The 22,513-nt window shown below is 46.7% G+C and overlaps 2 protein-coding genes across 3 annotated transcripts in view; one reads left to right on the top strand and one right to left on the bottom strand.

The window, feature by feature from the left end:
- LOC119393244 (diacylglycerol kinase beta) overlaps positions 1 to 22,513 on the bottom strand; it is a 405,235-nt gene that overhangs the window by 160,130 nt on the left and 222,592 nt on the right. The gene's annotated exons all lie outside the window — the stretch shown is intronic.
- LOC119393134 (nose resistant to fluoxetine protein 6-like) lies at positions 5,927 to 22,382 on the top strand. Its single transcript, XM_049416157.1, has 9 exons — positions 5,927 to 6,111; positions 7,819 to 7,924; positions 9,898 to 9,979; positions 13,535 to 13,644; positions 14,461 to 14,643; positions 15,650 to 15,743; positions 16,579 to 16,671; positions 19,342 to 19,507; positions 21,845 to 22,382. Exons 1-9 carry the CDS (start codon positions 5,977 to 5,979, stop codon positions 22,001 to 22,003), a joined length of 1,128 nt encoding a protein of 375 aa, XP_049272114.1. The 5' UTR covers positions 5,927 to 5,976; the 3' UTR covers positions 22,004 to 22,382.

The following is a 22,513-nucleotide window of genomic DNA, read 5'->3' as shown; positions in this document are numbered from 1 at the left end:
CAAGAAGGAAGGACATCTGATCTGCTCCTAGCGTTCATGGACAATTCTGATCTTGTATTTCCACTCTTTTTCTGTCTGAGTATATAATGGGACTCTTTCTTGTGACAAGCCTCGAAGCAGCAAGTTCTTCAGAAGCATGCTTGGCCGCAGTGACAACATTCACCACCTACCTTTATTTTATGTTGTCGCTGTATACGTATCGTAACGTTTCCTAACAAAAAAAAAGAAGAGGCGGCACCTACCTTTGTCACAGAATACCTTTACGAGGTGCTGTAATACGCCAAGAAAAAACATTAACGCGCGTGACAGTAAAGACGTTTATTGCTGCCGCTTTTTACGATTCTATGTCTATGTTCGCAATATATGTGGGTTTCTTACTTCCGAACCCCTGGCCTATATACTCCGCCTACGATGCTTCTGTCAAACTAAGTGCTTCCCCACTGGCTGAGGAAGCAGTTATCATCAAGGAGGGCAAGGAATAGTAGCATCGGTCATCACGCTGCTCGTAATACCTACTCGCTACGAGATTCCACCGTTATAAATTAAGAGTCCCAGAGTCGCGCTTTCTAGAGCAAGTGGGCCGTACCGAACAAAATGACGCGTTCCGCCACAGTCCGTCCCCTTAAGTTTGTATGTACACCGCAGGCGGCATAAAGTAAGAAAATGTGACATTAAACGCGACGAGTACGGGTATATTATACGCGCTACTAACGGTACTGCAGCACAGGGTCTGTGGTGTAGGTTATTTTTGTCCGCGGAGACCTCTGGTGACGCGAATATAGCGTGGAAACGCCCACCATCGCGATATGTGCCACGAAAGAGAAATTTTAACGAACCTCGTGTCTTCTGGCCCTGTTATCACTGGTAGGCTCCCAGACAAAGATGGCATGCAGCTACGTTGCAAATTTCCTGCCATGTAATGTATGCACAAGGATCAATGGCTGCACGGGCTGCATAAGAACTTACCTGGTACGTCTCGCAAAATGAACGCTGCTTTGGAGTTACTTCCGAGTTTCTCAAAAGTTCATTTAGTCAATATGGGGGGCTTAAGAAGCTTCAAAGAGTGGCGGCCATGGACAAAGCGAAATAGCATATTATCGTATTTTAGATGCGAAGTATCTTAAGGCGGAGCTCAATCCGGTGGTGGTGTGCGGCGTGACCACCCTTACTGCGCAATAGCATACCCTCTCCACACACCTCCTCTCCACTCCCCCTCACCATTCCCCTTATCCTCTACCCTCTCCCCTTTCCCCTCTCCACTTTCCGTCTCCACTTTCCCTCTCCCATACCCTCTCCACTTCCCCTCTCCCTTCCCCCTTTCCACTCTTTCTCTGAAACGCGGGCTAGACATGCCGAAATCCTCTCCTGCGCAACGCGGCGATGAGCTCGAGCGCATGAGCGTCCCCTCCCCTTCTCTCTCCTCTCCTACGCTGCCCTCCTCTCGCCCGCCTGTCGACCGCGTTCCCCGCTCGCCCTGTGAGAATTAACGGCCAGGCGAGATGGAAGATACGACGCGCGTAGCGTCCCTCTTCGCGTTCCACGACGCGAGGTCGGTAGCATGCCCAACGAACGCCAACGGAACGCGATCGTACAAGTGCTTCGGCTTCGCATCGCCTCATGGTCCCCTTTAGCGGGAGATGGTGTAATTTTTTCTTTACATTTTTTTTTCACATCCCTGAATGAGACTGCAGGATACTGGCACCAACGAACACCTGGTAATGTTGAACAAAACTGGCAGACATGCGTCTGGCGATCTGCAGCATGCGTGTTCTGAATCACACATTTCACTGTATCGAGAAAATCTTTAGCGAGAGAAACAAATTTGCCCGTACTCGATATCAAGAGATATCAATTGTGATATCTCTTAACATCGAGTACTTCCATTAGCGAATACTCAATGACACTTTATGCACGCGCGCGTTTCCCACCTCTACATCAATCAGGTTTGCCCGTGTGTAAAGCGCATTACACGTAAAAGCATATGGCTCCCTTAGCTGTACATAAAACTCCGTTTCTACTTCACATCGCATAAGTCCTCTCATGACAGGCATTATCATTTGCCACCGTCGTGCTTCTTTACAGGCTTACGCAGCTTTCTTCAGCATGAGCGCCTAAACGAGACAAGGGCGCGAGGTAAGAGCCGCGCACTCGGGATTAGGCGACTGGACGGCGGATGGCAAGCGCTTGCCAAAGTACGGAACGTAATTGCTCGCTAAGCAGCTTATGCTGATCGAAGGCACGTGAAAGGACGTGCGCGTCCCCTGGGATCCCTGCTTCGTCGTATAAGCTTTAAATACGGGCACAAAGAACGCTGCTTCCCTTTTAGTCTTCTCCGTCCCGATGGTTGTTCTTTTCTCCGAACACTGCCCACATGTCGCCTCCGTTCGGTCGAGTTGTCGTTTAAGGGACACTAAAGAGAAACAATGAATCAGTTTAGATTGATAAATTGTTCTCTGAGAACTCTAATGTCGTTAATTCCACCATCATAGGTTTATTAATAAATGATAAAATCAAGGTCAAAGTTTAATTTTTAAATTTCGCGCCGAAATCTCTACGCGTGACGTCACGGATTTCAAATTGTACTTATCGTATTCTGGCGCCATTCGCTCTACGAAATTTCCTCAAATTTGGTATGTTAAGTCTATGGCCCCCTCAGAGTACAATTTACTTCATTTTTACCGATTAGGCACTACGTAGGCCCTAGTAGGCGCCGTCGAAATATGTGACGTCACGGGGGATGGTGCGGAAACTTCAAGGTGGCGTCGCCACCCACATCTTCTTTTTGCGTGTTTGTCGCTTACAAATCGTCTTCTCGCGGCAAGCGTGGTGATGGCAATATATATATATATATATATATATATATATATATATATATATATATATATATATATATTATTTATATATATATATACACACGCGTGTGTGTGTGTTTGTGTGTCAGCTTTACTTGCAAATTATGGCATCTTCGGCTGGCGGCACTCGTGGCGTATTCTGCGCACTCGTGCGGTGCCGTACGTTCGTCTGGGCACCACGCGTGCGGTGCCGCATGTTCGGCTGGGCCGGCCACGACACGAGTGCACGCCACCGCGCCACCGCGGAGATCGACGGTAGCGTGGTGCAATCCCGTCGTTCAGCGCGCGCTGGCAGACGACGCCGCGACGTTCCATCAATGCAGACGCAATTTACAGCTGGCGCTGCAGCAGAACACGGCCTGACTGGAGGTAAAACACGCGTGCGCTGTAAATCGTCCGGCCGTGCTCACACAAGGCTACTTTTGCTGTCGGGATTTCACCGGAGAGCAAAGACGATGCAGAAACTACCAACCTTCGTCGAGTTTGTGCAAAACTGACGCAGCAAAAGCGCGTGTAGAGCAGGCGAGTTCACGCTGGACGCACAGCGTCTCGCAAGCGTCTCTAATCGTCTGGTTTTCCGTCGTTCGCGCTCTCAATTCCAGTGCAAATCCGCCGATGCAAAATGTCGTCTGCTGAATTTCGACTGCTGTGCGCGTCTCGCAGACGGCGCTGCTGTCGCAGATTCGAGTTCCCTGGCTCACACGTTCGTCTGGGCCGTAGCGGGGCCTGAAACTCGGGCGGTGTTTGACGTAACTTCCCTTCCACCGCCACGGTGCCAGTGCGGCTCAGCCGAAGATGCCATTACTTGGTGATGTTTATTACGAACCTTTGGTGAAATTGCGTGTATAGGCGAGAGGTAGGCAAACATTTAATCAAGGAGAAAACCACGTCCCGTCATGGCATGCTATAACATTACCTTATTGTTGCCATCTGCGAATAAAAAAAGCCGAGTATATTGCTCAGAATCTTTGAGCTGCATCCGGTGACGGCACATTAATTTTCTAAATAGCAATATTTGTACCTCGAAAGTGATAAAATGAAAAGACATGAAGTGCTTTTGCTGTTGAAGTAGGAAAGGTAAGGCCTAAGGACATGGAGATAGTGAGAATAAGCTTAATAAAAAAAGATCAAGAGAACGGATGGAGCATTGCGATAGAGGAAGGAGCTTCTCTGCTATGCAGCTGGCGGTCTCCTCAGTCCAGGAGGCCAGCGTACTTGGACGGTGCCGTAGTCATGACCTTGTAGTGTCGTCACACTCATTATTTTCCTTTCCCAAGTACAGGGCAGCAGACCGGAGAATTCCTCTGATTAACCTCCGTATCTTTCCTTGATCTCCTCCTCGCCTCGCTCGGTAGGGTACTTCCAGCTGGTCGTGTCGAACTGGTTGGAACACAATTGCGCTGCCTCCCATTGCCATGCGGTGGGATATGCGATGGGCTCCAGCAGTGGTTTGCTTGGGCATACCGATACCAGGACTAGAGTGCTCAAATGAGCCTGTCGGTACATGTCCAAAGGAAACGAGTAACAGCCCGAACAACGGGACCGGCATATTCCGTCTCTGCCTACACCAGTTATTTGCGCTGCTACTCGTTTTCTTTGGAACCAAACCTTGCTTAAGGAAGCGAAATTTATATTATGCCGCAATTACACCGAGTGCTCCTGTTTAGGCACTCAACGGTATTTCAGTTATTGTTTCCTGTTTTGATGATCCGGTATTTCTTTCGTAATTACTTTATGATGCACTGCTCAACAACTCGCAGATATTAGGCCTACATCTTATTTGTAACAGTGTCTCACGCAGGGCGCCGTAAAGGCTACTAACTTGTCAGTTATCGGCCATTTTATAGGCTTAGAATGCTCGCAAGACACATTGAGCGCATTTGTCGCACGACAGGCCGGACACGATATGAAATAAAGCGTATGTCCATTAAAAACAGGCACAGGGCCCGCTCGTGTACTAGGGCCCGCGTCCAGCTGCGTTTGAGCAAGCATTATGGCTACACGCGAGCTGTAGGTCTTTTGCAGCTGCACAGAAGGTCGCTCATTCCATTACCGTCCGTGGCTGCGATCTACTACAGAAAATCACTCGAGCGTTTGAATTTTGACGCCGGTTTGAAGAACTGCGGGCGGTGAAAATTATTCCCGAAGCATCTTTCGCAGAGCACAGTTCTGGTAGTGTAACTCACGTCAATCAATCAATCAATCAATCAATCAATCAATCAATCAATCAATCAATCAATCGGTCGGTCGGTCGGTCGGTCGGTCGGTCGGTCGGTCGGTCGGTCGGTCGGCGGTCGGTCGGTCGGTCGGTCGGTCTGATCGGTCGGTCGGTCGGTCGGTCGGTCGGTCGGTCCGGTGGTCGGTCGGTCGGTCGGTCGGTCGGTCGGTCGGTCGGTCGTCGGGTCGGTCGGTCGGGGTCGGATCGGTCGGTCGGTAGGTCGTCGGTCGGGGTCGGTCGGTCGGTCGGTCGGTCGGTCGGTCGGCTCGGTCGGGTCGGTCGGGGTCGGTTCGGCGGTAGGTCGGATCGCGGTCGGTCGGTCGGTCGGTCGGTCGGCGTCGGTCGGTCGGTGGTCGGTCGGTCGGTCGGTCGGTGTTCGGTCGGTCGGTCGGTCGGTCGGTCGTCGTCGGTCGGTCGGTCGGCGGTCGGTCGGTCGGGTCGGTCGGTCGGTCGGTCGGTCGGTCGGTCGGTCGGTCGGTCGGTCGGTCGGTTCGGTCGGTCGGTCGGTCGGTCGGTCGGTCGGTCGGTCGGTCGGTCGGTCGGTCGGTCGGTCGGTGTCGGTCGGCGGTCGGTCGGTCGGTCGGTCGGTCGGTCGGCGGTCGGTCGGTCGGTCGGTCGGTCGGTCGGGGTCGGTCGGTCGGTCGGTCGTCGGTCGGTCGGTCGGGTCGGTCGGTCGGTCGGGCGGTCGGTCGGTCGGTCGGTCGGTCGGGTCGGTCGGTCGGTCGGTCGCGCGGTCGGTCGGTCGGTCGGTCGGTCGGTCGGTCGGTCGGTCGGTCGGTCGGTCGGTCGGTCGGTCGGTCGTATTGTAATACATTTTCGTGGTCTTTTACCCCGTGCCTCCCACTTTCAGTGTTGGACTCCCAAGGATCCGTTCCGACAGGAATTCACCATGGCGCTTTGTCGGACATGGGTTCGCACAAAGAGTGTTTCGCCGCGGGAATCCTCGACGAGAAAGGAAATGTCGTCGCAAGGAAATTTTGTGCACTTTATATGTACAACTCTAATCCGCTGCCCAACTTTCCGGAGATCATCGAGAAAGAGGTAATAATTGCGACTAGTTTGCTCCATCGCTATTAGGAGTCATATCGATACGAAAAGACCGAGGTTCTCTTCACACGACCCCGAACTAATGCAGTTGCAGCAATGCCATAATATTCCTGCCGCTTATCTGTCAAGCAAGTGTGCCCAGTTGGCTACTCAACTCTTAGAGAGAGGGAAAACGGGAATAATAGACAACAAAAAGGAAATGTAAAATGAATTACAAAGGAGAAGTTCACTTAAACATTCAGGACACGCGCTAACCATTCACAAGCATTTGAAACTTTCTTTTTATTTTATATTTATTTTAGTTGCCAGGATCGCCAGATAGTTCCGAACGGTAAGAATGCTATAAAGACGGGCGGTAAAAAATGTAGAAAAAGAAAAATCCGGGAAAAATCATCAGCACACACATAAAAGTGTTGTAAAACTGTAATTGAAAGCTCCAAAATAAACAGGGAATTAACCAGTGCACTTATTGTGTAGACTGCTCAAGATTAATCAACACCAAGTGCACGGCGTTGCTGACAGAGGCGATTGAGTTCTACCACTAGAACATTTCGGGTATGCTTTGGGATCTTACTTGACAGTTATGAAGAATAACCATGATTTGTGCTGGCTCGCATTCGGTATCGCCATTGGGGATAACAAGCACCTGAATGGCTTTTCGCGATGATCATAGACGTTACGAAGTACTGGCGTGCTTTTCACATATGGTGTTGCACAGACAGAGTTGTTCAAACTTCTCGCGGTTCCCTTATGCTAGTATTAGCGCGGGTGAACGAAAGAGGGGGGGGGGGGGATTGATTTCCCATCGACGCCAGCTGGCAACAAAAAAAGTTTTCCACACCCGCCGTCGTGGCTGCGAGCGGCGCTGGCTAACATTCTCAGGATTACAGAAACATAGTTGCCCAATAAAGTAGACGGACGGGAAAGAGACCGTCGCTGTACGTCAAGTGGTAGAGCATCGGACCTGTTATCCGAACGTTGTAGGTTCGATCCCTACCTGCGTCAAGTCGATTTTTGATCCACTTCAGTTGCTTTCCATTTGTGTCATAATTACTATATTACAGTCAAAACATACAAGTAATGTCCCCCATACGTTCCTTGGCTTCATTCTCTGTTGGTTTTATTAGCGTAGGTCTCGGGAATGCTTTGGAAGATGTCTTACACAACCTAAGAATAAGTGCCAGCTCCGCCCGCAGCCACCGCTGTCCCACCCAGAGAGAATTTCCATAAATGCCCCATCCAATTGCAGTTACTTACTTACGCGACGTCCGGCACGTCTCGCCTATTTCAAGTAGGTGACTTTCTCCTACGGGCACACGTTAGTGTCGCTAGATTTCGGTCGAAAACCTGAACTTCCTGGCAAATTTCAGCAAAGATTACGACTTCACTGCTCAGCCAAACGTAACATTTTAACAAGGGACGACGGACTTTTACGTCTCAACATGCGTCGTATTTACAGTAGCAGGGAAAAAGTACTTATGGTTAGAACGGAAACCACCAACCACGACTCTCCTGCACAGATGAATGACAGGCGCGCCGCAGTACTGGGGGCGGAGCCTGTATTTATTCTTAGGTTCTAACCGACCACAGTTCGTCAAAAGGCAAGAGGCTTTCGGATGGGGAAGTTGTGCAACGACAAATGCGCTCGTAGCACCGTGTCTGCGCGTACAATAATTTACATTCATTTCATTTACGTTGCAGCGAGATAACGCGAAGAAGTTCGTCTTCCAGCAGTCGGCGGTGAAGCTGGGTGCCTGCATCCCATCGTCGTGCACCAATGACGACATCACAATCATCCTAAATGAAGGTGACCGACTCCACCGACATTTCTCCTATATACACGTTGGCTCCGGGGCATTTACGCTATTGTACCCTCCAGGCCCGTAGCCAAGAATTTTTTTCGAGGGGGGGAGGGCACTTGCTGAAAACCTTGACTATTTGAGAAAAACATCTATTATTATTATTTATTTTTGGTAAAAACACCTACTTCGCCGAAATTCCGGGGGGGGGGGGTCCTAGCCCCCCCCCCCCCTGGCTACGGACCTGGTACCCTCTTACATCTCTTCACTAAATTTCGGCATGGCACAAAAGGCTACGGTGCTTAAACTGCTTCCAGCTTCATAAGATATATATATATATATATATATATATATATATATATATATTTTTTTTTTTTTTTTTCATTAAAGTTGGTCACCCAGCATATAAAGGCAACATATTTATTGAAACTAACGACTAAGTAATGTCACTTCATGGAACATGGCGGCGTTTAATGAACGTTAATGGCACATAATACCAGTCAAAACCAGTCAATACACAACAGTTCAAAACAGTTCACAATATTATTGTGGACAGCCATGTCGACACAACGCTGAGTAAGCTGTGTGAGCGTTGAGACATTATTGATACTGTAGATACTCCCTGTGAACACACTCAACGTTTTTCTTTTTTAAGTAAGATATTATCGAATAATAAATAACCGTGCGTTATTATCATTATTATTATTATTATTATTATTATTATTATTATTATTATTATTATTATTGTTATTGTTATTGTTATTGTTGTTGTTGTTGTTGTTGTTGTTGTTGTTGTTGTTGTTGTTGTTGTTGTTGTTGTCGTCGTCGTCGTCGTCGTCGTCGTCGTTGTTGTTACTACTGCTACTACTACTGCTGCTTCGAACGATACTGCCATTATCAGTGGCGCCAACCAGGTGGATTACTTCGCGTCTATAAAACTAACTAGTAGCACACCCCCACCTTCGCGGAGAATTTGTGTCGGTAAATTGAGAATGAAGTTGCAAGACACCAACCCGGAATATTGTTGGGGAGTCTTAGAAGAACTCGCAGGAATGTATGATACGCTTAGGCATCATTGTTGCTATTGTAATCTTCATGGAAGGAATAGGTAACGGAAAAAAGAAGAGTGAGATAGAGTGTGGCGGCGGGGGGAGGGGGGTAGTGAAGTAATCGCTTTTTTTTTCTCGAATTTTCCTCTGCTGTATCGAAAAACTCGACAGAAGCTCGAGAAACGCTGCGACAAATCTAACTGGCGTGTTTTGCTAGCGCATCCTTTAGCTGACGAAGTTTTACCGCGATTGGGATCTTTTTCATTGCGACGTGTTTTGTTCAGAGCCTCGTGTATCATAATGCACCATGGTGTACCGATTAAACAAACCCTTTGACACCTTTATTATTTGTCTGTAAGTTTTTGTCTCATTCTTTTAAAGATCATACATTTACATAGGCTCGTTCTTTCCAGCGCGATAATTGTACTGTACCGTGACCCATTTGCTGCTGGACTCTGTAGGGAGCCGGTGCTTCGTCAAGCTGCAGTCTTGAAGCTTTTATTTCCGCCGCCCCCATATTTCTCGCAGAGAAATAAAAGTTCTTTTTATGAACGCGAAAGCCTAAGATGCCTCGTCAAACGCGAAATATGGCTGTCGACGCCAACAGGAGTGATGCAAAAAATCATGTGGTCACGTCACCATATGACGCTACAGATCGCCAAGGTATGTGACGTCATCTTGAAGTCGCATAACGTGGCGTCACATGACGACGTCGTCATATGACATCGTCTGTTAGTCAAGGGTAGGCCGATCCTAGAGGCACTGCAAAACCACGTGAGCTGCAGTAAGCTTTCAATGCCTCCGATCCCGGAGACAGTGCTTTCGCCGTCGGGTCGTCTTAGGCAAGTGCATAAGGTACCGTGTGACTTCTTTTATTTATTTATTTATTTATTTATTTATTTATTTATTTATTTATTTATTTATGTTCGCAGCACTTTCGGAGTGGAAGCTGTTGACCTTCGTTTCCGCCTGCGACTACAACGTTCCACCGGACGAGCCGTCCGTCTTTGTCATGTAAGTGCCTCGTCTCGACGCTCATTCGCTATGCAGATGAAAAGCATCCATCGTGTGCCGCCGGCTCTATCATCTCTGTTACCATGCGGGAAAACAGCGAGGCCTCATTCCCACGGGACGCGTCCTCTGGGATAAACACACTCGAGACGACATTCGCTGGTTCGAGTTACGTTTGATCAAGAGGCATGGATACAGAAAAGAATAACTTCTGGTCAAAACATGATCAAGTATAGAAAATGAGTACAACACTATACGCGGCGATTCTGACCACATTCATTCGACAGACGATAGACAACTGGAGGAACTCATATACTGATGCGCGGGAACAATAGTCGCGGAGCAGTAGCCACACAACGCTCCTATTCGCCGTTTCGTCGCTCGTTTGTTTGCTTGTTTTGCTTTGTTTATTGGTTAACAAGGCAAGCAGCTTAAGCACAATACATAGCGCAGAAACGTACATAGGACGAGAAGACTACGGGACGAGCGCTAACGTTCAACTAGCTCGTCCCGTCGTCTTTTTGTCCCGTGTTCATTTCTGGGCTATGTATTCTGCTTAAGCGATGACCAACCAACACGTCCAAACTCCATCACTTCTAAGATAAGCAGGCCTTGCGCGATAACATGAATATATTTACACATCATCGTACCATATTCCTTTGCTTTGCACGCGAGAAAATGCCTGATCTGCGCCGTATTCTGCCAAGTACTCAAGAAAAAATCTGAAGTTGTGCGAAAAATAGCGAACTGCAGCGACTCGTGTGTTATCGTTGAATTAAATATCGTCTTCATCTATACAACCGTTCCTTAAAGCATTTAGTATTGTTAGCTGTAACACTTTGTATGGAAGGATGGCTAATGCAGGTGGAATAACAATTAAGCCACCTGTTTAACCAGGCATGACCTTTGTACTTCTCACCGACCTCCACATGCCTTAGTGACTAACCACGGTGCCGAAGTGCACCCCAGGATGAAGTGCACTTTCCCGTTTTCCCCCTCTTCTTTTAATATAGCGAAACTGTATATAACTCGGCCAGCCTGGCTACTCGTACTCAGACTTGCTATCAGTCCTGTATCGGCTGATGTTTATACTCACGCTTACTCATACATATTTCAACGCACTAGTGTTCATATGCCACCTCAGTATTTATTGATCAGATGCGTGAGTTAAAGGGGGGGGGGGGGGAGGGGTGCCTTGATTTCCTCCCACAAGCTCTTTCACAAGAAGTTCTTGATAAAAATAGCTCGTGCGAGTCGCGTCTTTTATAAAAAAAAGCCCCAGTTTCGCCGCAAGGGCGAAGCAATGAATGCGATAGCAGAAAAACGGCCCGTGGTGGACGCGCTGCTACGCCGCATAAACATCTGTCCCCTGGCAGCAACTATGCTCGCGGACAACTTTTCTTGGCAATGGAGCGAAGGCTACAGAGCCACAATGCACGTATCCTGCCGCTAATGAATGTAGTCCCACAATTGCGTCCGTATTTTCTGCGTGAGATATATAAAATACTCCTTCATTTTCTACATGTAGCTTTTTGAGACGGAACGCAGCGCTCACAAGCGAGATACATGTATTTCTTTTAGTTATACGTTGTCACTTTGCGTTTTTGCGTGCCTGAAAAAGTCGCGCCTTTTACCCGTACCTTAGACGCTAAGCAGCGTTTGCGTCGAAATGCAACGCTAGCCATCACTTTCCACGGCGTTACAGACGCGCACCAAACCGGACTACTTCGCGTAGCAGTACATGTGCAGACGCTCCGCCCCGTAGCTTTCCCTTCATTGCCAAGAAATGTCCGCGAGTATACTGCGCGAGAAGACAGTGGAAGGGCAAGGTTCTCCCTGCGCAAATATTAGAAGAAGCGAGCGAGCTGGCCGACGACTTTTAAATGCGACCGTTCAGGGAGCCTTTATGTGCGCGCCTCCGTGCGTTCGACGGAGGCACGGAGGCGCGCACATGAAGGCGCTCTATGCCCGTTGCGCTCCTCGCGCCATCTCGCTGGTAATGAAGAAATGCTTATAAGCGCCTGCCGTCTCTGAGTCCTGCCAGCGATAAAGGGTATGTATATAACGCTCGTCGTGAGCTACCCGAAGGATCTGGTCTTTGTGGCGTAATGGCTAGCGCCACGCGCTGCGGAGCGAGAGGTTGCTGGTTCGATTCCGCGCTTCGAAAGCATTTTCTGACTTATTTTTCTTTGGGACTTTTATATATATACACATATACGGTGCATGACGGCGGCGACGGGGTAGGCAAAAACCAGCCGAGACTGTCCATATAATTGCTATCGCAATAAAATGTCCTTACTGGATTGCAACCACTGATAACTCGGATTTGAAGATACGAGATCAAAAGGCGCCACGTAGAAAACCGATTATGTGAGATTTTGCCGTGAAAGAGCATTGACACCATGATCGAAAAAGCTAATCTTACACTGACACACTCATGGGTCGACTCACTCAGATCGAGCCATGGGTCTAAGTCTGAGTTCGGCTGAATGATATGTTGATGAGCCTGAGTCCAAGTGAGTCCGGCTAAGGAAAATTTTGGTGAGTCTGAGTCCGAGTGAGCCTTAAGAGCAAAATATGTTTCATGAGTGAGACTGAGTGAGCTCCAATTTTTTTTTTTTGCCGACCTATGCGTATATCCGTACGCAGAAAACTCACTTGCGCCCTCTATTGAAGCATTTTGAAGCAATAAAGTGAAACACCTCGCGCCCTCTATGGAGTGACGGGAGAAACTAATGCATTACAATGGAAAAATGTTTTTACAGATCCTGAGGTTCGAACTCGGGCACTTATGCTCCAAAGGGGTGTGTTAAACACTACGCCACACGCCCACGCTTGCCGGATGTGAACACATCTCAACCATACGAATACCTTGTATTTTCTAGCACCGTGGTTAGGAGTCTCGAAGAGCGACGGCATATATTATCCCTGAAAAAAAAAAAAAAAGCCTTCCCAACAGTGTCTGTTTCGAAGAGAAGCCGACTTTAAGGAGACGGGTGTAAAATTTTATCTATGTAAGACGTCTTTCCCGCATTGTCGGCTGCAATAAAGCGTACTCATAATCTCGTTGGCGGTGTCTTTGTCCATGTGTCGCGGTACACTCTGTAAGTTGGTTTTAACGATGATAGGCATGTTCCCAACATGGCCTGTCATACCAAACTGGCATCCGCCGTGTCACATCTGTGCCCTGTGCTAAAGAGCTTCGCTGTTTGTGCACTTTCACAGAGTGGATTGGCTTCTCAATTTCTCTCTCTCTCTCTCTCTCTGTTGCAGCATTTCGTAACATTCCAAATACGGCTGCTTCAGGCGGAAAGAAAACCCGCGACATCTTGTAAAGCGGTAGAACGGATAATGAGACACCGAAATGTGTCTGCAAAAGGTACTAATGTATAAAAAGTACAGGGCTGTGCGAAAAGAAACTACAAATACTGATTTCGAGGGGTTAGCTGCAAATAATATTTAGTGACGTAGTTATTACAACCGTTTTACACTATTTGGCGTTCGGATTCTTTGACGCACAAGGTGCACGAAGTGTCTACATTTCACTTTTTTGAACAGTTTAACTCTGGCGGCATTCGTAAGTGCGGTGGTGCTGGCGACTATTCTCGATGTGATCCACCGACGAAAGCTCGCCCTGGTCGACCAAGCGACGGCTGACGGAGATTCTGGTAAGGGCAATCTACGATGTGTTTCGAGAACACAAAGCACTAGCAAAAATAACGCTCCTCAACAAGACGAGCACAGAAATGTATTAGGGTAGCTGTTCGGGCTTGTTTGTTTGGCATGACACAGGTTGAAGGCGCAAAAGACGAAGACAGAGAAGAGGCTTGACACACACGAGCGCTGTACACACACACGAGCGCTGGTGACACACACCAGTAGAGTTACTGTGTATGCAAAGGTAGCATATACAGTAACTCTAACACCAGCGCTCGTGTGTCTCAAGCCTCTTCTCTGTCTTCGTCTTTTGCGCTTTCAACCGGTGTCACAGAAATGTAATCAGACCAAAAAGAACGTCCACGTCAAGGACCCCGAGTTTCTGCTCAAAGTTTACAATTTTCATGCCTCGGAGCGCGCCACGAAATGTCTTTTCTTTTTATTGTTTTTACATGTTGTAATTATCCCTTTTTTGTTGTCAAGTCTATTGTTCTTGGCTTGCGGTGCCATCCTAACCCGAACTTGGACGTTGGCCTTTCCTTTTATCTACGTGTGCAACTTAACATGTCCTAATGTGCAGTCCTTTATTTTTGTCCCGTAACGGAACTTGAATGAGCGCCGCAGTGTTATCCTTACGTCATAGCGTCACGCAAAGTAGGTCTGAACAAATGGAGACACTGTGCTAGCTAGAGCAGTATCGCTCGTACATACGTCAAGCGCGAAGGTTGCACAAGACTGCCGCGCTGGACTGACTCGCCTCTCCGTCCTCTCTTTTTCTTTCCCACGAAACAAACCCACGACATGGATCTTGCGTGCTGTGGCGGCAGGCAGCAGCCCATTCTTGGCGCGACTCCAGACTCTGTCCCTGCTTCGGGCCACGCGTGCCACGTTCCGCGTGGATGGCGGCGCCAAAGGAGGAAGACTCGACGTCTTCAACGGTCTACGCGTCATCGGCCTGGTGTGGGTGATCGCCATTCACTCGTACATCTACATGGACGATGCACTAATTGGTGAGAACGGAGGCACACACCTTCTTATGGCGGGCGTGCAGTGTCCCTTACGCCGAAATATAACTAACTAACTAACTAACTAACTAACTAACTAACTAACTAACTAACTAACTAACTAACTAACTAACTAACTAACTAACTAACTAACTAACTAACTAACTAACTAACTAACTAACTAACTAACTAACTAACTAACTAACTAACTAACTAACTAACTAACTAACTAACTAACTAACTAACTAACTAACTAACTAACTAACTATGTTTACGCATCAGGGATGCGAAATTATCACACATATTTCTACATACGAGCGTGGGCGTATTTCTGCATATACCATAGTATATGTAGGATAAAACGACGTGCTGCAACGCCTGCCTGCTCGATCCCCACTCACCCCCCTCCCCATTTTCCAACGCACTGGAAAGAAAATGTGTCAAGTATGTCGTTGCTTTTAACCATTAAAAAATTGGGCCAGCCACGCGCTAGTGGTGCGTGCGAAGAGTGAGGAAGCAGCAGAGCCGGTGGAGTTACCCTTTCCCTCACCCTCACTTCCCTTTCCCACCCCTTGCTATACTATACCTACATGGCTATGCATGCTCTCTTTTTTTTCTATCTTTGTTTGCTGCTTGTTACCGTCCCTCTCTCTTTCTCTCGCTTTCTTTCTCTTTCTGTCTATCCATTCTCTGCCCCCTTTCTTTCCCTGCAATTCTCTCTTTTTCTTTCTTTGTCTCTCTCTGTACTCGTTCACTCGCCCGTCAGAGTTATTGCATCCCACGCCGGACAAAAGGGCGCACGTGTCCTGGGAGCAAAGGAAAAGATGAAGAAGAGGGCGAAGAGATCGCGCGCCGGTTGACGATGATGATAGTTTTCAGGTCGCGCCACGCGGCATAACGAAAGGCTGAACAGCTCCGCAGTAAAATAATATGAACAGAGGATTATTCAAAATAAAGAGGACACGGTCTCGGCAACCATTCATCTATGTGCGCTTTGCATTGTTTCTTGCAGACAACAGCGACGAACTGTACGAAATGTCCAGAACGCTTGGATGGCAGTTCATCGTAAACGCTACCATGAGCGTCGCAATTTTCACGACAGTCAGGTAGGACATGTAGTACTTTATCTTTTAACTGAAAAGACCCGATCAGACTATGCTGTCAGAATTCCTTCCTCTGAGTAATAGCAGGAACAATCAGACAGAATGCTCGGACGGAAGTGCGGAGCCTGCGTTCAGAGTCCCGACTTTTGTCGGTGCCTCTCGTCATGGCTATTTTGAAACATTTTTACTGCGAACTTTGTATTTAAAAAAATAACTATTCGTAGTTAATCACACCACACAATACTAGTGACAAGTTGCCTGCGGCAGTTGTTCCTAATTCAATTTAGTAAACTTGATCTTTCCAATTCAGTTTTTCTGTGCCTTCTATCCTCCCTGGGTTGTTACAGTTTGTTATTCAGTCCTTACAACTAACCTTTAATTCAAGTGCTGCGCCGAACCTTGAATTTTTTCAGTACAGTGGCATGATTTTACCAATCACTCTTCTGTCTGTTACAGTGGCTGTCTTTCTCCTACTTTCATCATTTAGTGGAAGACTTATCCGACAGCTAATGTTAGGATTTATTTATTTATTTATTTATTTATTTATTTATTTATTTATTTATTTATTTATTTATTTATTTATTATTTTTTTATTTATTATTTATTTATTTATACCCTCAAGGCCCGAGGGCATTACAGAAGGTAGTGGTATTGACAAAAACAATTGATATCCCTGGATATAGAATACCAGCCAATTAGCCACAACGAATAATGATATGATGCGTTGCATAATTCAGCTTAAATAAAGTCAAAAACAAGACAGCGCATACAATACATAGCTTGTTCCCAAGGGTAGCAAGTTTCGGCCAGCGATGCGTATTTTTTTCAATACTTATAGTGGCTTCATGCTGTGGATGGCTATTTCGAAGCGATCAGCTGAAGATAATGGCAAGACGAGTTGGCTCGCTATGGTGCTTCACAGGTACCTCAGGTAAGCTGTCTATTTTGTATGAAGAGCAGTGGCGATTTATAGTCTTAAACGAAGTTAACACACACGTGCTTGATCACTTGCTTAGTGGAAATGAAAAAAAAAAAGCACTCGCTGAGCTGATCTAGTTAATAGCGTTAAAATAAGTGCAATACAATCGTGACACTACGTATCCGGACTACTTGGAAGGTGTAATAGTTCAGTAGAACCTGTCCTTCGGCGAATTGATCAATACATTGGCCTCATTCGTCTCCATTATTACGTAAATTTATTTTTTTTTCTAGCGCTGAGATATTGGTCTCTAGGAGAAATACAGCAAGAGTCGTGTGTTTTCATTAAAAGTGACTAAGATAATAAATGTCAAACAAGATAGAGATGGAAAAATCCTCGAACAGGGAATGTCACTGGAGCCAGCGTTTCGAGAAGTGGACTTGTCTTCGTCGAAACGAGATCACAGGAAGTTCACGAGAAGAAGTGATCGACATTGCTAGGGACGAGAGTCCTCGTTTGTGCCAGTGTTTAGACAGTGGAAGTTGTCCTTGACAGAGAGGACCCGGAGACAGATCCTCTTGTCGAAACGTCGCCTTCCTCGGCATCGCAACTGTTCACTATTAGAATTACGAATAAATCCCCAACGCACTCCAAGTGAGCTTTAGGACATCACGGAAAGGTAAATGTAGCAATGTCTTACAATAAATATACTTATTTTTGCAAGGTTAAGCAACGAAAGCAGAGCAGAAACTTAGGTTGCAGGTTGCTCTTATGGTTCTTACCCACCCATACGCTGTTGGACCTTATGTGCTAGAGTTGATGTTTACAATCATTCGTTCCTGGTCAAAACCATCGATGAATTGAATAAACTAAGCTCGGAAATATTGGACGGCACGAATTCACTCGCTAGTTTCGAGGAAAAGCTACAGTCACTCGGAACCTAATTTCGACATTCTTATTTTTACGTATATTCTCCCAACATGTTTTCGATGCTGCTGTTTTGTATTTTCTTACGTGCTCTTTATACGTTCCTGTTCTACGTTGTGCTGTTTGTACTACGCTGTACAAACATCTTTCCCACCCTGTAACACCATGGCCCTTGCGCCACAAAACCCCACTAATCATCACCCTGTAACAGCCCGAAAGGGCTCACAGTATTGAAAATAAAATAACTAAAACTGTTACGGTTTTTATTGTGACACATCTCGCTTTTAATGCGCCAGGTTTAAGCTCGAAAGTGTGGCAGAAGTGCGCTCCCATCGCCAAGACAGCCCTTTGCTTTGCCCGACAGTGCTTAGGTAACATAGGATAGAATAGAAGCAACAGTCAGTTGTTGTTTGGGGCCGAAGCACCTTAGGGTCTAGGCTTGTCCGTTGTGTGCTCTTAAACGTATGTCTAGCAAGCAAATGTTACGTTGAACTGTTACTGATGTTAACCGTCTGTGATAATAATTTTTTTCTAAACACACAAAGGTTTAACAATAGATTAATATCAATCATAATTGTGACAGAGCAATATATAACACCTAGAAGCACAAACCCTTTATACTAGTCGGCGATTTCAACGTAGACATTATGGACCTTGGGACCTGGCTTTGTCGTCAACGCTCACTGTCCGCTGTCATTGTGGTTAGAAAACCGTTGCTACAGTCGAAGCATACGTGTGTATGTGAATAAAAAAGTTTACAATACACGAACAACAATCATACTTGTGACAAAACAATATAAACACCTAGAAGTACAAACCCTTTATACTAGTCGGCGATTTCAACGTAGACATTATGAACCTTGGGACCTAGCTTTGTCGTCAACGCTCACTGTCCGCTGTCATGGCGGTTAGAAAACCGTTGCTATAGTCGAAGCATACGGGTGTATGTGAATAAAAAAAGTTTACAATACACGAACAACAATCATACTTGTGACAAAACAATATAAAACACCTACAAGCACAAACCCTTTATACTAGTCGGCGACTTCAACGTACACATTATGGACCTTAGGACCGAACTTTGTCGTCGACTCTTTATGTCACCTTATGTCACTAAGTTTATATTATATGGGGCAACGCTCGGGTAACATATGTGAGACACAAAAAAAGGTTGAACAATACACTAATGTCAATCATAATTGTGACAGAACAATATAAAACTCCTACAAGCACAAACCCTTTATACTAGTCGGCGACTACAACGTACACATTATGGACCTTAGGACCTAGCTTCGCCCACTCGTCATAATTCACTTCGTAGAGATGCGTTCATTTTTTTATTTCGTCTCACGTTGTTTTCCACGATTTCAGTTACTGATCCTTATCCGACCATTCTAGTATTCTACTCTACTAAACTGTCCTCATTCCGCAAAACCACCAATGAAATGATGTAAAGTTGTTTACTGGGCGAGCTGGTATAGGTTCATGTCGAGACGTAGCGCGAAGAAAACTGGACACAGAGAAGGACACACGGGACAGGCGCTGTTTTCTTTGTGCCCAGTTTTCTTCGCGCTGCCTCTCGACAAGGCCATCAATGCTCGGCTTCTGCCAGCGCTCTAACACTACAAACGATGCATGTTTACAATAATAACAGCCGCTACCCAGCCAGTATAAACACTCGAGGGCATGATTTTGTCTTCTGTTCGTGCGTGCCATCCACCACTGTCAGTTCATCGGCAAGTAATTGCCACGCAGGTTGTTCCCACTCGTGGTTCTGACGGCGTGCTTCCACCACTTGGTGCCGATTTCGGGGTACGGTCCCCTCTGGGCCACTTTCGGCGAAATGCGCAAAGGGGCCTTCCCAGACAACTGGCCTTTTTACGTCACGGGGCTGCTCAACTGGCTCGATTTGGATAAAATAGTGAGTGGCCCTAATAACGTTAAGCGCTTTCTCGGTAGATCATACCCTTGGTGAGCCACTCGGAGGTTGTGAATAATCAAGCTTTGTTTTTGTTTTATTAAATGTGCGCGAAGGAGAGGCTGCCATTATGCGTGATGCCTCCTACTATTTCTCTCTTTGGCAAAGAGGACATAGCAGAAAGAGGCCGCTTGAAACAAACGAGCAAAACATTATAGCGATCGCAGTCTTATGTAACACGCGTGCATTCCTTCAAACAGCGCTGTAGCTTGAAAGCGAGCATAAACTGCTGACAATGCTGGACTTAGCATGCGTATGGGGCAAAAAAAGGGTAAATCATTTGTTTCACATAGAGAAAGGACAGTAACGATAAACGTTTGCCTAGAACATTTTCATCCTTGTCCATTGAGAAGGGTGATAATTAAAGAATGGGAACTAATCTGTGCAGGCCTTGCTGGAACCGCATTATCACTAATGTTGCAACGATTAAATTAGCCCAGAAAGATTTATATACCTGATATTCTTGGAGAACGGTCATATAGAATAAATGGACATCAAAGGTGCACGAAGAGTGAGCGAGTGACTTAGAGAGAGAGAGAGAGAGAGAGTGCGTGTGCGTGTGCGTGCGTGTGTGTGTGTGTGTGTGCGTGTGCGTGTGCGTGTGTGTGTGTGTGTGTGTGTGTGTGTGTGTGTGTGTGTGTGTGAGCGCGCGCGCGCGCGCAATAGGAGGTAGCAATAGATTCCTGGGAAACGAGGATTGTTTTAGCTCACGCAGTATGTGTCCTTGAATGACCAGCGACAGGCACACTGGGCGGAATAATGTAGAAACATTCTGATAATGAAGAAGCATACTCACTGTTAATCCTACTTTTACAAACTTGCTTCCGTACGAAGGATAACAAATGCCCTATTGAATCCTTTAGCTCGGTCAGAAAGCCAGTGCAATCTGTGCTCGGATAGCGGACCCTTAGCTGTAGCCGATTTCGCGCGTTTTTCTTACCGACGAACGGGTCTTCCATTTTATTAATGGCGCGCTCCCCTATATCTCCGTGGCAAAACAACAGACGGCTACCATTAATACGGATCATTGCTGCAAGCCGAAGCCATGCGCGTCCTCCGAGCCGCTACAATAGCACAGTCCGTGTCTCAGTCCCCTGATGAACGAACGCAGAAGCTTACGTGGCAACGTCGCAGAACGGATCCGGTCATTTATCTTGCTGAGAAAAAGCCAGGCAGTCCGCAGTACGTTTCACAAACAGCTGCACTGTCAGCCTCAAGGTAATCAGATAACGAGGACAGCTGTCTAGCGCCTCATGGTGATTTTGACTTACAGAAGTAAATCGCTACGCAATTAAATCAGTGACTGACGCTGAATTAATACAACGTAGGTCGTATAACAGCTGGCAGCCTACATCACAGCCCTAATTTAGCCAACAATAGCCGAAATTAGCCAGTGCTAACGAGTTCTAGTAGTAGGCGAGCAAATACAGTAGTAAAGGTCAGGTGACTCAATGAGACGCTGTGGCGTGTTCTCATATTCTAAGAGCGCAATAGCGTCACATGCGGGAGAGTCACGTGACGTCAGCAGAACCTCATTGGTGGAGCGGCACGTCGCTGTTGACTCTGTTCTGGCAGTAGTGATTCTGGCAAAATAGTGAGAACCGCAAAGCGGTGCAGCGTACGTTACTGGGTCCCCAGTGACACGGGTCAACCACTGATACCATGGCAATATAGCGATACTTATTAACCTTCCCTTCCATTCAAGTTTGGCTGTGGTAGGACGTGACACGTGACGCTTCTGCTCATGTGAAGGCGACCAGAAGTACAGCTACTGAGTTTTTAGTGTATGGAAACAAGCGACGCTTTGTTAGACCGTACCATCCACAGGAACGGTCCATATTTTTCTTTCGTCAGAAATCGTTCACCGGACATCGTCATATACAGTTACGGAATGTGGGTAAAGGAGCGGTAGCGAGACCTTGCTATAACGTAGTGACATGGTAAGTTGACTGCAATTCAGTACATTATAGGGGCGATGTTTATAGTCGAGGATCGCGAATATGTTTTCTCTCGTGAATTGACAAGAACGCGTGCCCACAAAAGACAGGTCTTCTACTGAAAATTAGTGTGGATTTTATGACGAGACACGTGCGCCTAGTCCTATAGATATTTCACTTCCTCATCTGTGTATCTGTTGCAATGAGTGTCGCTGGGAAGGGTGTCATTGGTGTGTGCAATATCATGCCAACGAGAAGGGTCTCGTCTAGCAAGAGCTATCTGAAGAGCGACGCTATAGCACTTACCGATGATAGTACCACTGGATTTAATCTTGCATTTCAGTGCAGTCCGCAACACTGGTATACAGGAATGGACTTTCAAGTTTTCGCAATCACACTCTTCTTCGCACGCATATTGAAAAGGCAAGCGTTTTCTCTTTCTTCTTTGACTCCAATGCCACCTTTAAAATCACGCTTAAAGGGGTCCTGCGACATAAATTAAGCATGTCGTTTTCAACGCCTGTTCTGGTACTGTGAAATGCGCCGACATCGTTGCGAAAGGGGCATCGCCGAAAATGAAGCCGTTATAATTTTATTTCACCGGATAAACAACCATGATTTCGGACTACAGCGACACATATCGACTATTTTTGTTATGGGAAGTGGCGTTTCGTCATGTGGCAGTGACGACAAAGGCCGTGCGTTTTCATTGGCTGGACGCGACAAGTACCATGCAATATTCATATGGTGGTAGCTAGGTCATATTACTGAGCGCTAAAAAGAATAAAACTCCTTTTTTATGCTTTCTCAGAAACAAATCACTTCTGTTTCTAACTGATATATTTTTAAAACAACGGACACGACGCCAGGTGCGCTGTGGAACTGGTAGGAGTAGGGAGCCGTTCATGTAGGCTCCCTAGGTGGGAGTAAAGTCCCTAGGTGGGAATAGTGTGCTTCGATGTGTGCGGGCAAAACGCGCATCAAGGCACCCTAGGTGGGAATGGTAATCAAA

Source organism: Rhipicephalus sanguineus, chromosome 5, assembly GCF_013339695.2.
Source record: "Rhipicephalus sanguineus isolate Rsan-2018 chromosome 5, BIME_Rsan_1.4, whole genome shotgun sequence".
Lineage (NCBI taxonomy): Eukaryota > Metazoa > Arthropoda > Arachnida > Ixodida > Ixodidae > Rhipicephalus > Rhipicephalus sanguineus.
This window is presented reverse-complemented; position numbering and strand designations above follow the sequence as displayed.

Bases quoted from the DNA above. Each gene is read 5' to 3' on its own strand.
- LOC119393134 (XM_049416157.1), top strand. From the start codon at position 5,977: ATGGGTTCGCACAAAGAGTGTTTCGCCGCGGGAATCCTCGACGAGAAA. The intron at 6,112-7,818 runs GTAATAATTGCG...TTTACGTTGCAG, and splicing joins CGGAGATCATCGAGAAAGAG to CGAGATAACGCGAAGAAGTT. The intron at 19,508-21,844 runs GTGAGTGGCCCT...CTTGCATTTCAG, and splicing joins GGCTCGATTTGGATAAAATA to TGCAGTCCGCAACACTGGTA.